The sequence below is a fragment of the Onychomys torridus genome, chromosome 16 (assembly GCF_903995425.1).
Source record: "Onychomys torridus chromosome 16, mOncTor1.1, whole genome shotgun sequence".
Classification (NCBI taxonomy): Eukaryota; Metazoa; Chordata; class Mammalia; order Rodentia; family Cricetidae; genus Onychomys; species Onychomys torridus.
The window spans coordinates 40,379,786-40,396,248 of NC_050458.1; the positions used below are offsets into that span (position 1 = coordinate 40,379,786).

Genomic DNA, 16,463 nt, shown 5'->3' on the forward strand with positions numbered 1-16,463 from the left:
CTCACATGGTTCCCAGGTAGCTCTCTGCCTCCTGCTTGGGGACCAAGGCTGAGTTCTCAGCTGTACCTGCTGTTCTGTCTTTGCTTCATTATTTGTGGGCTCTGACCTTCTGAAACTGTAAGCCAAATTAAACACTGTCTTTTACAAGTTGCTTTGGTCGTGGTGTTTCATTTCAGCATTACAAACGTGACTGAAACAGACCATGTTCAAATGAATCTCAATACATACATGTGCAAGGATCGAAACCAAACGACACTTTTCTTGGATGGCAATGGACTTGGAAATCCGCAGCATGGTGGGGCTAGTCAGATTCAGTGAACAATGGCCCTTACTGTCCAAGCCCAACACCTGAGTTTGATTTCTGGAGCCCACAGTGGAAGGAGAGCACTAACTCCTGAGAGTTGTCCTCTGATACTTCTGCTGCAGTATGTGTGTTAATAATAATAACTACAACAACAAAGGTTTAAAAGTAATCAGCAAAATATTTACAAATGCACAGAGTTTGGGTAACAACACATTTTAAATAACCTATGGGCACAGGTGGCATCAATCAGGGGGTCAGAAACATTCCTGGCAGGTGATAAAGACACAGTGCATCAAAGCCACTGATGTAGGATGCAGTTACAGGCAGTTCAGGAAGGAGATTCCACAGAGATGCTGCTTTGGGAGAAAGAAAGGTCCCTGATGAGGACCTGAATCTCCACCATCAGAAACTAGAACAAAAAGGGGCCAAATCAGACCCTGAGGAGGTAAACTACAGTAAAACATGAGCAGAGCTGGAGAGAGAGATCAGTGGGTAAAGCACTCAGTGTGCAAGAGTGGGGTCCTCAGTTTGCGTCCCCAGCATCATGGAACAGCCAGGCTAAACGCTGTGGCTACTGATCTCTGTCGACACACTATTAGAACAGAAGACGCTGTCTGAAAAAAAAAATAATGATACTCTGAAGTGATGTTTGGAGACACATGGACTCCTGTATTTGATGAAACAAAACAGGTTCTGTTGCTCAGAAAATAAGTACGTTAAAAGCTGGGCTGGGTGGTATCTGCCTGAAATCACTGTGCTGGGGAGGTGAAGGCTGGAGCATCACCAGGATTCCCTGGCCAAATCGGTGAGGTCCACTTTTCAGTGAGAGACCTTGTGTCAAAAAAAGAAAGGAAGGAAGGAAGGAGGGAGGGAGGGAGGGAAGGAAGGAAGGAAGGAAGGAAGGAAGGAAGGAAGGAAGGAAAGGAAGGAAGGAAAGGAAGGAAGGAAGGAAGGAAGGAAGAGAGAGAAAGAGAGAGAGAAAGAAAGGAAGGAAGGAAGGAAGGAAGGAAGGAAGAAAGAAAGAAAGAAAGAAAGAAAGAAAGAAAGAAAGAGAAAAAAGGTAGAGAGTAACACGGGAAAATACTCAGCATCAGCCTCTTCGCTCTACACACACACACACACACACACACACACACACACAAAGCAAAAAAAGGGAAGAAATGGATGAAATACAAAAATCAAAACAGTAAAAGAATTTATCAATTCAAAGGCCAGTTCTAGGAGAATGCCTGGGAGGGGCACCATCCCAGCCCCTTTCTGTCCATAGCCCTACCAGAGAAAGGGCTTGTCAGAAGCCAGACCCAAGTGACTGGCTATCAAAACAGGCAACAGGCAGCTCTATGTCCTCTGTAAGAAATGGGCAATTAGGCTGAGTGGCCAGTGCGGCTATGGGTCACACTCTTTAGGATGGTGAGGACAATGGATGTTCTGGGTAGGCTGACCTTCAGAAGACACAATCGCCTGTTTTTTGAAGTCACCTAACCACTATTTGGAAATTATGCTTGGTTGTGTGATGTCTTAGTGAGGGTTTCTATTGCTGTAGAGAGACACCATGACCACAGCAACTCTTATAATGGAAAACATTTAATTGGGGCTGGCTTACAGTTTCAGAGGTTTAGTCCTTTATCATCATGGTGGGACATGGCAGTATGCAGGCAGGCATGGTGTTGGAGAGTGGAAAAAGAGCTATATCTTGACCCAAAGGCAACAGGAAGTGCACTGAGACACTGGGCGTGGCTTGAGCATATATGAGACCTCAAAGCCCGCTTCCACAGTGATACACCTCCTCCAACAAGGCCATACCTACTCCAACAACACCACACTTCCTAATAGCGCCACTTGCTCTGAGCTTATGGGGGTAATTCCTTTCAAACTACCACACATGGCATGTGTTTTGCTAATGCAAAGGGAATGGTGTCTCTCCCTGTCCTAAGTGGGTCAGGGATCGGCCCAGACCTTTAGTGGGATTGCTGCTTTGCAGATCGGATTGCACCTAGAGTTCTCAGACTCTACTGCTCCTAGGCACCTTCCTGCTGCTGCTTCCCACTAGGGTCACCATTGGGGCCCCTCTTACCTCTATTACTGTCTTTGTCATGACCTCACCACATTGCTGCGCAGGCCTTGGGACTGGGCTCCTGCAGGAGGAACCCTAGGAATGAGGGACAGGAGTGCTGCCTTGCCACTTGGCCCTGGAACTCTGTCCACATACATAGGATTGTATGTAGCTGGAGATGGCTCCCATCTTTGCATACCCTGCCAAGGGCTGTGACCAGGTGGGTCCTAGTCAGTGGGGGTGAAGTTAGCTTAGGGCTAGGCATGCCAGAGAAGCTGTCTAGTGGAGTCATACAGGGGCAGACAGGGTTTGAGATGCCTATAGATTGCAGGTTAGAAGACAGAGCTGGGCTAGGAGATTTGACTGTTCTCAGCTTTTCTGTGGCATCTTGCCAGCCTCAGATGCTGCCATGTCTCATGGGAAGCCTGCTCCCAGACTATTTCCATACTTGGAAATGGCTAGGATTTAAGCTTATGCTCCCCTAGCCCTCTTCTCTGTGTGACTCCCCCATACAAGTGGCTTTGTATGACCAGGGCATTTTGGGGTACATGTAGAGAGGAAGCTGATGGAACGTGCAGAGCAAAGAGTTCCCTTCTGTTAGGTGTCTTCTGCTGCCTGACTTACCGGCCACTAGGAGGCGCACTGGCACCAGGCCTGGCCTTCAGGTCCAGGAATGGTGGCCCTAGGGAACAGCATGCTACCCAGCAGCCAGCTCAGGGTATCTATCACCCATGGCTCCTGGAAAACTTCCTGATTTCTGGGGTTGGAGCATGTTCCTCCTTGCCTTCCCATAGGGTTGTGGCTCTCCAGCAGACCCGCCCCCATTACAATCAGTGGTGACTGGGTGTGGGAGTCTTATGTAAAAAACAAGAAACAAAACCAGGCTCAGCAAGTCCAGCACCTTGTTCCAAGTAGGGACCTAGAGAGGCCCAGAAAAAGAGACTGACTGGGTGGAGGGAGCAGGGCTCATCCCAGACCCAGCAGTGCCTTACCTGGATGTGAGACTCAGTTTAGAGGGCCTCATCACTCTCCACGTCTCACAACCCTCTCTTGGAAGCAGGGTGGTGAGGATTCTCCAAGGTTCCGGCTGTAGGTGCATGAAGGGAGGAGGGTCCCTCACCATCCCTCTGACATCTGCAGAGGGCAGGGTTTGCCATGCAGGCCTGCCAGAGTGTTAACCCTGTGTCCACCCCTGTGGGCTTGCAGGGTAGTGGCTGCAGTGGAATGGGCTGGCCTGCTTGCCAGCAAGGAGGACTGCATGTTTGGGTACCTGTTGAATACCTGTCTTTAGGAAACTGCCTAAATCCAAGTAGCACACAGGAGCCTAGGCAGGAGCAGGAACCCGTTGAATGGGATGGAAAAGTAGGTAGTAAGCTTTCCTAGGGTCCCTAGGGCTGTGCTCTGCTTAGGCTCCTCCTAGACTGTCTCTTTTCAGCTTGTACTGAATCACACCTCCCACCCCAAACATCCACATGTGGATGAGTTCCAGCTGGGCACTTCTAAGGAATGAGATCATCCTGGTAGCTAGAATCACCTTGGACCAGGGCTGTGTGCAATGCCCTCATAACTCTAAGACTGGGGTCTCTTTACAGCCTGGGGGAAGCAGAATCTCAGGGTTGGGGCCTAGGGTATAGTGTCCTTCCTCCCCATTTGGGACTTCCAGAGAGTCTGCTGCTTCCAAGATGGAGATGTCTTTCAGGCCAGGTGCTAGGGGCTGCTACATGCTGCTGAGGCTTGTCCAGGGTAACATGTGCCAGAGGTTCCACTGTCCCACTCAGTACTCCACACAGCTACAGTGTTTTTAGATCATTTATTTTCATGTAGAGGTTCAGGTAGAAAAATTAATGGAGCGAGTACAAAATCAGAGGATGTAGGAGTCATGTCTGTCCCCCACCTTCCATGCTAAGGATCAGGTTAAACCTTCCTGTTCTGGGGTAGGTACTGTGGTATATCACCAGTTCTTGGTGCCCTCCATGACCCAGCCCCCAGTCTTAGCATCTGGTGCCTCCATCATGGCCAAGGAGGAAGCCATGGGGTCCCTGGGACAGGGAGAGGAAAATACCAGGCAATGTGTTACAGGCCAAGAACGGTAAGAGCGAGGAGGCCCAGGCTCATTGCCAGGCACAGGTTGGCACTGCTGAACAGGGCACGTGCAGGTGCAGCGCTGTACAGCTTCTCATTGCACAGGTCACCCTGGCAACATTGTATGACCCAGGAACCGCTGCTGATCTGGCCCTGCTGGCTGTTGTTGGAAGTGCATGAGTCTACACATTCTTTCTTCACCAGGTTCCCAGTCAGAGCGTCCACTGCACATAGGAGGGGAAAGGGTATCAGGTCTGGTTTACCATGCACCCTGGCTCCCACAGAGCATTCTCCACTCTAGACTGGCATCATCACCATGACTGACCCATCCATCCCCAGTTAACATGCCTACAGCTGCTCTCTTGGCCCTGAGGGCCTTGGACTGAGACTCACCTGTGGTGACCGTTTTGCAATAGTTGGAGCTGGCTGGGCAGGTCTGAGATTGCTTACAGTTAGTGCTGCTGCTGCACACGTGACATCGGAGGGCCCAGGCTGGAGGATGGGGAGGTCAGAGAGTCAGTCAAATAAAGGTCTTTGCTATGACAGAGCCTTCTCTCATTGGTTACCCAACTCCTGTTCTAGACCCCACAAGGCTCATGTCTTGTGTTTAGCTCAGAGGGTGTCTGGATATCCCTCAGAGCCCTATCCTATGCCACCTCTGGGAAGAGGTGAGGAAGCAGAGGGAGTACAGAGTGGAGAGGGCCCTTCTCCGAGGACGTCAGGATGTCCCTGGTCTTTGCTAAGGACGCAGCCCCACCTCAAAGGTCTGAATTCCTGAAGAGCCTGGAGGAAGAGGACCTGGCCACCCCAGGGCCATCCAGAACAGATGTGAGGTGGAGATGGTGGTAGGGGGACCCTCTTAAATAGCTCCAGCTCTCCTCCCTCTCAAAACACCCCCAGTTCTAAGGGTCAGTGCTGAAATTTCCTGATTGTGAAATACTACGTTTTTCTGATTTCACCGAGTTAAGATGCGAAAGCCATTTTGTTTTCAAATTTCAAGAGGCAAGCATCTCCCAATACCAGTGTTTCCTAAGCCTGAATTCCAGCTTCTGGTATTTGATGACCTCTTGCCAGGCATGGGCTACTGGAGGCAGAGGATCCGGTATCCAGACAGTTACCTACCCCTTCCCAGCCCCCAAGTGCAGCCTCTCACCTGGGCTAGTGGCCCCAGCCAAGGCAAGGAGGAGGAGCAGAGCCGTCTTCATCCTCAGCACCGGCTGGAAGCAGTGGGGGCTCTTCCTCTCCCCAGACCTTATAGATGGGGCAGGAGGGGCTGTGGGAGGAGTGAGGGCAGGGCCACCCAGCAGCATGCAAATCGGGGGCCCACCCCTCCCTTCCGGCCGAGCCCAGAAGCCCAGAAGAGCTTTGCTTCCTGCCACGTGGAAGGACTGAGGTTCCTAACCCCTTCTCCTCTGGGGCCTCCCTGAGCAGCTTGGCTGTGGACAGAAGTCTTCTCGGTCAGTCCGATTCCCGCTCCGGGACACCAGATGCTGTTGAGTCTCCATTTCTCTTACTGTTGTTTCTGGCTCTCAGTTCCTTGTTGATTACCTGCCTGTTCCTGGGTCACATTGTCACAGATTTCCCACTTCTGTGTTACCTTTCTTGCTGCCTACCACTAGGTAGTTACCAGTTACAGCCCATGCTGGGCATCTTGATACCCACAGGCCGGAGCCGGAAGGCACAGAGTTTACATTCCTCTCTGCTCTGAGCTCAGCACTGGGTTGATCCAGTGAGGCCTTGGAGCAAGGAACCCCAGGGAAGCAAAGAGTCCTTGTAGACAATTGTGGAGGCGACTGTGGGGGGTGGGGGTGAGGAGCAGAGGGTCTATGTGTGTACTGGGTATAACCATGTTAGGGCTATGAAGATCCCAGACCATGGGAGCTTGGCCATCCCAGGAAACTGGGTAGGGAGGAGGGACAGGGTAGGACAGGTTCAACTGAGGAGCAGCAAGCAGGCTGTGGGGGCCTCTCATTGCTGCGGAGATAGGAGTTTCCCTCCACTTCTTCCTCCCTCCACTTGGGCCTCAGGCTCCATTCCCATCAAATCCCCACCCCACCCCACCCCACCCCACCCCCGACCCTCACACAATGGTAACGAGAACTGTCAATCTCCCACCTTACAACTCTTGCTCTACCTCTCTGCCTTGCTCCCCTGTGGCCGAGAGCACCTCTGGGCTGATGCCAAGGCCCTAGGCAGGTGCTGATGAAGGTCTCTGTCACATAGTCGGAGCCTCACCCTTGTTCTGTTTGTATGCATAGGAGAGACTTTTTTTTTTTTTTTTTTTTTTTTTTTTTTTTTTTGCCGTGACTCTAGTTCTTAGCAGAAAGGTAACTGTCCCCTAGCTGCTGGTCCTGTCTACTCATCTGAGGGTAGTGTGAGTGGGCCCTATAGAGTCCTCCTTCTGCCCCTGTCCTGAGGGTCCAGGCTATTAGCCATGGGCTGGACACAGAGACCAGTCCTGGGCCTATCCCACCACTATCAGTGCAAAGCAGATGGACAAGCACTAACAAGGATGGGCAGGTCAGGACCTGCTTCATGGAGGGTTGGCCTGGGCCAGGCTGAAGTTCTTAGAGCCCTATAGACCTTGGGCCCCACTCTCTGCTTTTCCCTGGGCTAGCTCTTTCCTGAGCTGAATCAAGTGGAGGTAAAGCCAGGACTAGATCAAGCAACCTGAGGATTTCTATGTGATTCCACTGGAGGTGATTTTTAGACTTGGCAGGACCTGGAATCTGGGAGAGGCTTGGATAGGAGGCCCTGAAGAAGGCCCATCTCTGTCCCATGCTGTCTCCCGTTTTGCTAGATAGTGCCTGGCTCCCTGGGATTTGCCTAGGGCAGCTGGAATGTCACAGGAAAGGCCCACCCACCTCCAAGGCCTCCCTGAATACATCAGATACAGGGAGAATGGGTGCGTGGAGGTCAGGCAGTGTGATTTCCAGCCTTGGGAGCAGAACTTAGGTCTCCATGACAGGGTGGTGACGGTGGAGTTGGCAGGTGGTGGGAAGATGACTCACTGGGAGAGGTTTGGAAATTTCTGGAAAAACAGGTTTGGAGCTACTTCTGGGCTCGGTGGAGTTGTGGGGTCTGGGCATGAAGGGAAGAATAGAAGTGGGGATCTGGGCCTGAGATTGAGAGCAATGTATGACAGGCTTCACACCCACACCCAGGGTAGGAGGAGGCATCTGCATCTTGGCATGCCCCCAGGGACCTCAGGCTTCATGGTGGCCATCGATCTTGGAGCTGGAGGCTGTAGGAGGTCCATGGTGGGTTCCATGGTGAGGTCCATAGTGAGAAGGTCCCTTGTCCTTGGCAGGATTGCTAGGAGGATGTGTCAGCCACCTATCCCCAGCTAGGTTCCAGCAGAAGTGTAAAACATACTAGATTTACCCTTAGGAGAGTGTGTGATTCTGGCAGTAGGAGCTCTTGGGGCTACCAGGGCAGTCAGCAAGGGTCTTGTTGGAGGTGGCCAGGCTACAATATGAAGGCAAGCCAAGATAAAGTGAACACAGGGGCCATCATGTCCCTTATATCTGCCTTTTGCACCTCTTCTGCGGACAGCTGAGCATGGGTCCTTCCAGTCCTTGTTCATAGCTCCTAGGGCTGTGGCTGAGACATGACTTCTACCTTTGAGATGCTGACAGAAGACTATTGCCCAGGAAGTGGAATAAAGGGATACAGGGCAGAGAACGTTGTCTCTCTGGCCTGCCCGCTCCCTGACCTCAGCAGGCTGGCCAGGAAGCTGAGGGACAAGCCTGGACCTCTGTCTGGAGCAGAGGTCTCCCAGCTCATGTCCCTCTCTCTCCCTTGCATTCACATCTGTGACAGGGAGATCAGGAGAGTGTGAGAGGCTCAGAGGGAAGCCATATGAGTGAGCACAGGCACAGTGCAATACCTCAGCCCTTCTGAAAGCACAGCCCTGGGTCCTTTCCAGGCCCAAAGAAGGCACTCAGTAGGTAGGTTATATATCTAGGCTGAAGGTGTCTAAACACCTTGGGGTATAAGGATAGGCACACCCCAGGGTGCCCCAAAGCTACCCTGTATTTCAAAGCCCTTCACTCACTCATTCCTAATATTTTAGCAGGACCTACTGTACTCCAGTCACTACTGGTATAAGGGACACTGAAGGAGGAGAGAGACAGGGCCCGGGCCACAGACTAGTAGGAGAGAGGGACACAGATAACTTGTTGCTGTGAATAACGCACTGCATGAGTGTGACAAGTAGAGAGTGGGTGAGGGGCGCTGAGGCACTGTAGAAGGACTGACCTAAGTAGATTTGTCTAAGCTGGGACCTAAGGGTAGGTGGCCATCAGCTGGTGGAAAGGACAGCAGACAAGGACAGCAGAGCCTCAGCTTCCCATGCCACACCCTGGTTCTATCTCCTTTTCTGCAGAGCCATGTACATGCCCTGTGAGTCAGGCAACGGAGAGAAGGATGTTTCCCTGGGGCCTGTTCTGTCTTTAATCACACAGGTAGAGCCTCAGATGACACAGAGATGGGCAGAACCTCGGTCATCGTCACTCAAGAAGAGGAGCCATAGCTGGGCCTGGCCTCTGGGCCTGGGGCTCTTCCTCCACACACCCTTTCTTTTAGCACAAGAGTAACCTTTACACACGGAGCCACACATCTAGACATGGGTATTGCTCATCTGCTGTCTGGCACCTGGCATAGCCTGCCACACCTTAAATTATTCTCTGGGACCCTGGCCACCAGTAGCAATTCTCTAAAAGCACCTTCTCCTGTCATTCATCAATCAAGCACCCACTCACAATCCATTCATTTATTCATATAGTTATTCATTCACCCATCCACTTGTCCATCACCTGTTTAGTATCTATCCACTTATCATATATCATTCCATCATCTGTCTATCCCTGTCCATCCATCCATCAATCCATCCATCCTAGCATCCACCCATTCATCAATCCTAACATCCAGCCATCCACCCATGTATGCATCCATTGTATATACAACCACTTATCTTCCCAACCTACCATTCATCCATCCACTCATTCATCCATCCACCTATCCTTTACCCACCTAGCAAACTACCCATTTATCCACCCTTCCATCCATCTACTTACCTACTTGAGGGAGACCTGCTCCCTCTTATTACCCCAGGGTACTCTTGAGCAGGAAGACATGAGGAATTTGTAGATAGAAGTATATATATAGAGAGAGACAGTTAGAAAATTCAAGGTAACCTCGGGAGGGCCTGCGTCCAAACCCACAAGCCCCTTCTGTCTCTATTAAGGGTCTTTTTAAAGGAATGCCAAGGGGTGGAGCAAAAGACATACCCCCAGCATAGCCAAGTGTAGACCATCCCAAACACCTGGTAACCTTGCTCATGGTCAAGCCATCCCCTAATGCAGCCCTGCTGTGTAAAGTAAGTTCAGATCTCACTAGAAAACTAGGAAACCTGTGGGCTCCTGCAGGTCCCTCCTCTTAATTTTTTTAAAGAGCCCCTGAAGCCCCACAGAATAGACTTAGGTCTGTTTTTGGTTGTTCTTTATGATTATTTCTTCCATTACACATCATGGAGAATGCTTTCCATCAAGCATACTTTATCTTAGGTTGGGAGCTATCAAGAGAATGTTGCCCATCCTTAACTCTCAGCCTCTGATAGGAGGGAGTACTGAGCTTAACTCGGCTCTGGCCCAGGTTCCTATTGAGCTTACAACCTCCACAGTGATCTCCATGGCTGCTATACCTCCCAGTACAGGAGTAGAGGATGATAGAGATGGCATTTCCTTTTTGGAATGGGTCTTAAGATGTCCATAAATATTTTAGCTGTGCCAACCCCCTTTTCATCTAAAACTCTTGATGCAAACTGCATCCAATAAACTACATCCAACTTAAAGATTCCCTTAGTTTTTTGTTTTTGTTTTTGTTGTTGTTGTTTGAGACAGGGTTTCTTTGTGTAGCTTTGTGCCTTTCCTGGAACTCATTTGGTAGCCCAGGTTGGCCTCAAACTCATAGAGATTCACCTGGCTCTGCCTCCCAAGTGCTGGGATTAAAGGTGTGTGCCACTACCGCCCGGCTCCCTTAGCTTTTTACCAAACTCTGGTTCATTAACCTTAACATAATTCTAGTATAAACATTACCATACATATATACAACTCTCTTAACTATTATCACTATACATATTTACACTTCTTGCAAACTTACGATAAACATTTAGACTTACATTCAACATTTACACTTCTCACAAATTCACATTCAACATATACTTATTTATATTTCTTACAAGCTTATATTCTTAAGGAGTGACTTAAGAAGAAATATTAGAAAGACTCTCTAAACTCTATAGGACTACCTTAGCATATATACTTCCTAGAACTATTAGAAAGACTGACACAATATCTACCCTAATATAAACTTACAATCTATAGGACTACTTTCTTAAAACTATTAGAAAGACTCTCTTAACAAGAGAGGAAGTACACAAATCATTTCTTAAGTTCAGAGTTTATAGTCAGTTTTGATATCATTCTGAAGGTTCTTCTGACAGTTGGAAACAAGAGCCTAATTATTCAATGGCTCTCTCAAACCTGGGATTTAGTGAGTGTTGTTGCTAAACAGTACTTTATGCACTATATTAAGAGCTATCTCAGTTTACAGCAAACTCAAAAAGGAAGAAAAGAGATGAGAAGAAAAACCTCCTAAGGAATATTCTGCTCCCAAGTTGCTTAGCCGGCAACTCAACAGATAATTTCCCATTAAGAAAAGATAATTGTCTAGGTTGGAGTGGGGTTCCAGACCTGCAGCTTCCAGCAGGTTCCTCTGTGTACCAAAACATTGCTAAACTTCATCCCAAACTCTTCAGCAGTCTGGAAGCCTCCTTATTATCCTACTATCCCCAGACTGCAAGATGGAACCTTAACATCAGGAAAATTAGTTTAGCTGCTTTTCATTCCAGTTCCTCTAAAGGTCATTGGAGTTGACCTTCCTCTGTTCCACACTCATCACCAAACTCAGACAATTATCCCCCTTCTTATTTTTTTTAAAGTTGTATTTGCCACGAGTTTTTTGTAAACAATGCTGATATTTCTGATAGATTTTTATTAGCCCAATATTTCTGGCAAGATGATTTGTTCACTAAAACTGCTACTATTCAAAGGAGTCAGGAACATAGATGTTGTTTCATGAAGCACATTCTTCATTAGCTTACTCAGAGGAAGAACATTTTCTTGATTTAGTATTTTCACTTCATTCACTAGCTTCTCACAAGCATCAGTGCATTCACTAAGCAAGCATTCTGATTTAGCATTGTTTTCTTATAGAGAATTTTCAAGTGAAGCAACTCTATTTTGTGACATAGCTAATTTTTTGGGGGTTTGATCCCCATCTATAAAGCAGTCATTTCTTTTTGAATGCCAGTTTTTTTGTCTCACTATTGGATTTGCAAAAGAATCATTCATTGCAAGCTGTTTTTTTTTTTCAAGAAGCAAAGAATTTTTTATTTGCCCATAAGTTTCTTCATATCTGAAACAATATTCAATGTATGGACTGCTTTCCCTTGCTTTTTTAAGGATTTTAAAATGGCTTGTTGACAAATGGTATTAGCACTTTAATTATCTCCTTAAAGGCAAGCTGTTTATTTGATCTTAGTTTTCAAGAGGTAAGGCCAAGCTTTCTAGCATTGCTTTGAAAAGAAACTTCATTCTGAGCTGAAAACAAAACAAAAACAGTTTCTGGACAGTTTTGCCATCTTGAGCTGAAAAACTACCTTTCCCAGAATGCATTTCTCTATATTGGCCTGCTGTTACAAGCTACCTTTCAGACTCCATTTCCCATAGTTCTTTTCAGGTCTGCCATTTCCATTTCCCTTTACATGGCCAAAGTCAAATTTCTGCTTTCAGCATGGGAAGTTTGAACTGAGCTTTTTGCTTTTTCATGGCAGGAGACTGGGAGATTTCTGTTCTCCCTGAGCTGGCATTGCTAGCTGTTTTCCCTTGCTGACACTGTTCCTGGAGCTGAGTGTACCCTCCTACTCATGAAGGCAGGTCCCTCCATGCCCAAAGCAAAATTCCCTAGGGACTTTCTCATCTGCCCAGCTAGTCAATGAAAAGAAATGAAAGCACTTAAAACAGAGCTTTTCCCCAGCTCCCATCAGAGAGACTCCCTCCCAGACAGCCAGCTCCTGGTGAGTCTCAGCTCATCTCCTCTCTCCCAGAAACAGCCTCTGGTGCCACAGTGGTGGCTTTCTCTGCATCTGAAGGTAGGGGCTTCTCTCCCCATAGAAACAAAGGTTTTTCAGAAAAGCCCTTTTCCTGATAGAAAAGAGAGCTTTTCTCCTGGATAGTTGTCATGGCTTAACTCCTCCCCCAGCTATAAAGCCCCTGACACCACAGATGCTCACCCAGAGAGACTCAGCTCTACTGCCTCCTCTGAGCCAGCAGTTTCTTGCCCCACTCAGCTCTCTGCGGTTCTCTGCCTGCACTCTCCCATGCATTTATGGCTAAGTTCTATCTAACCTCAGGGGACTGATTCTGACTGCTGCTTTTCCTGGCTAGGAGGAATGTTTTGCCCTGTTTCAAGAGGTCTTTCTGTTTTTTCTTGGAGTGAACCACAGTGAATTCCCACATTCTTCCAGGTAAATCTAATTTTGCCCTTACCAAAAGAGAAAATCTGAGAAAGTTAGTTCTAAGAAGATTTTTAGTTCCTTAGAGAGAGATTACTAAGTTTTTCCCAAGAAAGCTTTCAGTTTGAGAGAGAAAGACTACCAAGTTTTCCCAAGACTTCTGTTCTTTAAACTTTTTGACTTCATGGTCAAGATGAAACTAATTCTCCATCTGTATCTGCCTCAGGGGAAATCTCTTTCCTCTGCTACTTGGACTTAGCATTCTAGTTGTCCCCAGGCAAAAGTTTTCCATAGGAATCTTTTCTGCCCATTAAGCTCAAAGAAGATTGATTTTTCCCCCAGTTTACATTTATAGCCCCATAGTTAGAAAATTAAGAACCTGGTTTCTCTGTCTTGTAGCTTATTTTATTCCTAAATTTTTTCTTACACTATATTCCTTATTTTTTATAGATAGAATTTTAAAAGAGATAGAGAAAGAAAGAAACCTAGATTGAGAAAAATCTAAGCTGCAGCCTTACTAGAGCATCTTCCAGCCCTCATTCTTCCTCCTGAGAATAAAACCCCCCACCTTTACTTTTACTACAAAACTGGACTAGTCCAACTGCTCCCCACAGGGCTTTCTCCCAAAGCTTTCACCAAGTACTCTGCATTCCTGTTTCTGGCACCATTTGAGGGAGACCAACTCCCTCTTATTACCCCAGGGTACTCTTGAGCAGGAAGACATGAGGAATTCGTAGATAGAAGTATATATATATACATCTCTTTAAGAGAGAGAGAGAATTAGAAAACACAGGATAGCCCTGGGAGGGCCTGAGTCCAAATCCACCAGCCCCTTTGAAGGTCTGGCTTTTTAAAGGAATGCCAAAGGGTAGAGCAGAAGACCTCCCCCGAGAAAAGCCAAGTGTAGACCATCCCAAACATCTGGTGACCTTTCTCATGGTGAGGCCATCCCCTAATGCAGCCCTTCTGTGTAAAGTAAGCTCAGATCTTACTAGAAAACCTTTGTGGGCTCCCACACCTACTCACCCATCCACCCATTCACTCATCAACCCATCTTCTACATATCCATCTGTCCATCCATCCACCCATCCTTCCGTCTGTCTGTCTGTCCATCTGTCCATCCATCCATCTGTCCATGCATACCATAAATATGATTTGCAGAGTACCAGCCACGTTCATGTCTCCATGCTGGACAAATGGGAATACAGATGCATACAAGGCAGAATCCTGATAAGACAGAGTTCATATTTTCAGGACACCGTTCAGTAAAAACAGAAAACTGAATTTTGAGACATCAAGTATGAGCAAGGCCTTATGAAGACAAGTGGGTTAGGGCAGCAGGTGGTGTGATGGAGGCTATGCTAGATGGAGTGAGTGGTCCAGGAATAATATCCAGCGGGCTGGATTTTGTTAACAATGAGGAGAGACTTGTGATGAGTTCAGTTGTAGGGTAAGGGAGTTACTCATAACTCCAGGATGGGTGATTACATTGAGTGCTTGCCAGTTTCCCACCTGTACCCCAACCTCAGGGTGAGCTCTTGACGATCCCTGTGATACTCCCAGAGTCTTTGAGTGAGTTCCTACCTCACCCATGAGCCCCTCCTCTATGACTCAGTGTAGACTTACTCACAGTGAAGTCCCACAAGGACAGTGGAAGTGAGGTCTCAGCCTGTCTCAGGAAAGAGCTGCTTGATCTGCAGCATCTCTGCCCTTCCGACCTCGTCCCTGGCCTATGCTCTCCACTGATGTGCTCTGCTGTAGGAAGAATAGAAACTACCCTGACAAGAGAAAGCTGAGATCGCCAAGGGTGGGAGTCCAAGTGGGCAAGGCTCGGGGGTGGAGGCTCCGGGGGGCCTGTGATGCACAGGTAACTTGGGGGATGGGAGAGGACTTGAGGAGAGAATCTCCAGTTCTACCCTAGAGGGAAAGGGATGCCTCACACACCTGCTGCCTTATTGTCATCAGTGTCATTGGAGCAGGTGGCTGTCCTCATGTGGCATGCCTGGAGTGGAAGGCTGACCTCCACTCCTTCATCCCTAGGGGGCTGAGGCTGGATCAGGAGGCTCAGCCAGGTGCCCTCAAGGACTCCACTTTGGCACTGGATCCAAGGCAAGGGTGTATTGCTCCAGAGGAGTTTGCGTGGTGCTGTTGTCTTCTCTGGGTGTGGGGACAGCTCCAGGGCAGGGAGGGTCCTAAACTGCCCTGCCAGGGAGCTTCACTACTATAATCCTACGAGCTTAAGAGATCAAGAGGCGTGTTGTCTGTACCCAGAGTTACATAAGAGCAAGGAATGGGTAGGTCTTTGGGGTGCAGAGATACCAGTGCCCAGAGCAGAGGGTGCACCATGCAAGGTCAGACGGCCAGCTAGGCAAATGCAAGGACACAGGCAGCATTGACCTCATCCCAGAACTCTCCATTGGCTGTCACAGCAGGCTTAACCCCAGAGGCAGCCTTCCATTTCTGGCTCCACTATGAGCCCTGGGGAGTTCCAGTTGCTTCTTCCCCACCCCACCCTCTATCGTGCTGGGGAGCCAGGGCCTCAGTGGTGCCAACAGTGACGCTCCCTTGTGTGTGTACATCAACCTCCTCCATCTACACCGTCTCCAGACCCTGGGGCCCTACCTGGCTATCTCTACCTGTCAGCCAACCCTATGTCTCCCAAGCTGGGGGCACTGTGGCTACATCCCCACTCAGCTCTACCATCTTTCCCTCACTCCTTTCCTAGAGCCAAGGCCCTGGCCCCAAACATTGCTGGATGGAGTCCCTCTCCTGTTGACCTAGCGCTCTTAGGGTTAAGCCCAGTCTCCCTTACCCTGCCCATGAATAGTGCCTGGGCTGGCCACTCCGCTTTCTGCTAACTGTTTCCCTTTCCTGACACTTTCTTTTCTCCTGCAGCCCCTCAATCCACCTCCAAGCCTGGCACGTGCTCTGCTACCGTGGGTCAGGAGCTCCGATGCTTTCCCACGGCAGTGTGTATCACTCTCGCCCTGCAGGCCTGTTCCTCCCTCTGCTTCGGCAACCCCTAACATGGATTTGCAACTTTGATGGGAGTTGCCATCTTTTGCCACAGGGCAGGGACGAGTCTGGTGTCATGAAGGGATCCAAATGTAGCGGGAGGCCTGTTTTCAGGAGGCTCCCTGAGTATGCTCACTCCAGACCTGTGGGCACCCTGAGGAGTGGAGAGAGCTCAGGCTGCCTACACCATCTACCTCCCCAGGAACCATAAAGGTTGGTTGGGGGCATTCTAGAAAGCTCCGTGCATAACCACTCCCCCCTCAGAGACTAAGAAGGGTTCTTGGCTTGGTACCAACCTCTTCCCGTGCCCTACCCAGCTTTTGAAAGCAGAACCCTGGGATGAGACACTTACAGCCACACAATGGGGACTATACATGGCTGCCGTGAAGGGTGAGGCCCATCTGGTTAGATGACAGGAAAGCTGGTCAGAC

The 16,463-nt window shown here is 48.8% G+C and overlaps 1 protein-coding gene across 1 annotated transcript; it reads right to left on the reverse strand.

Moving 5' to 3' along the window:
• Positions 1-4,430: 4,430 nt before the first annotated feature.
• Positions 4,431-5,647, reverse strand: Ly6d (lymphocyte antigen 6 family member D). The gene is made up of 3 exons (XM_036207578.1): positions 5,593-5,647; positions 4,833-4,931; positions 4,431-4,663 (listed from the first exon to the last, which is right to left on the reverse strand). The coding sequence occupies exons 1-3, from the start codon at positions 5,642-5,644 to the stop codon at positions 4,431-4,433; spliced, it is 384 nt and encodes a 127-aa protein (XP_036063471.1). The 5' UTR covers positions 5,645-5,647.
• Positions 5,648-16,463: the final 10,816 nt, after the last annotated feature.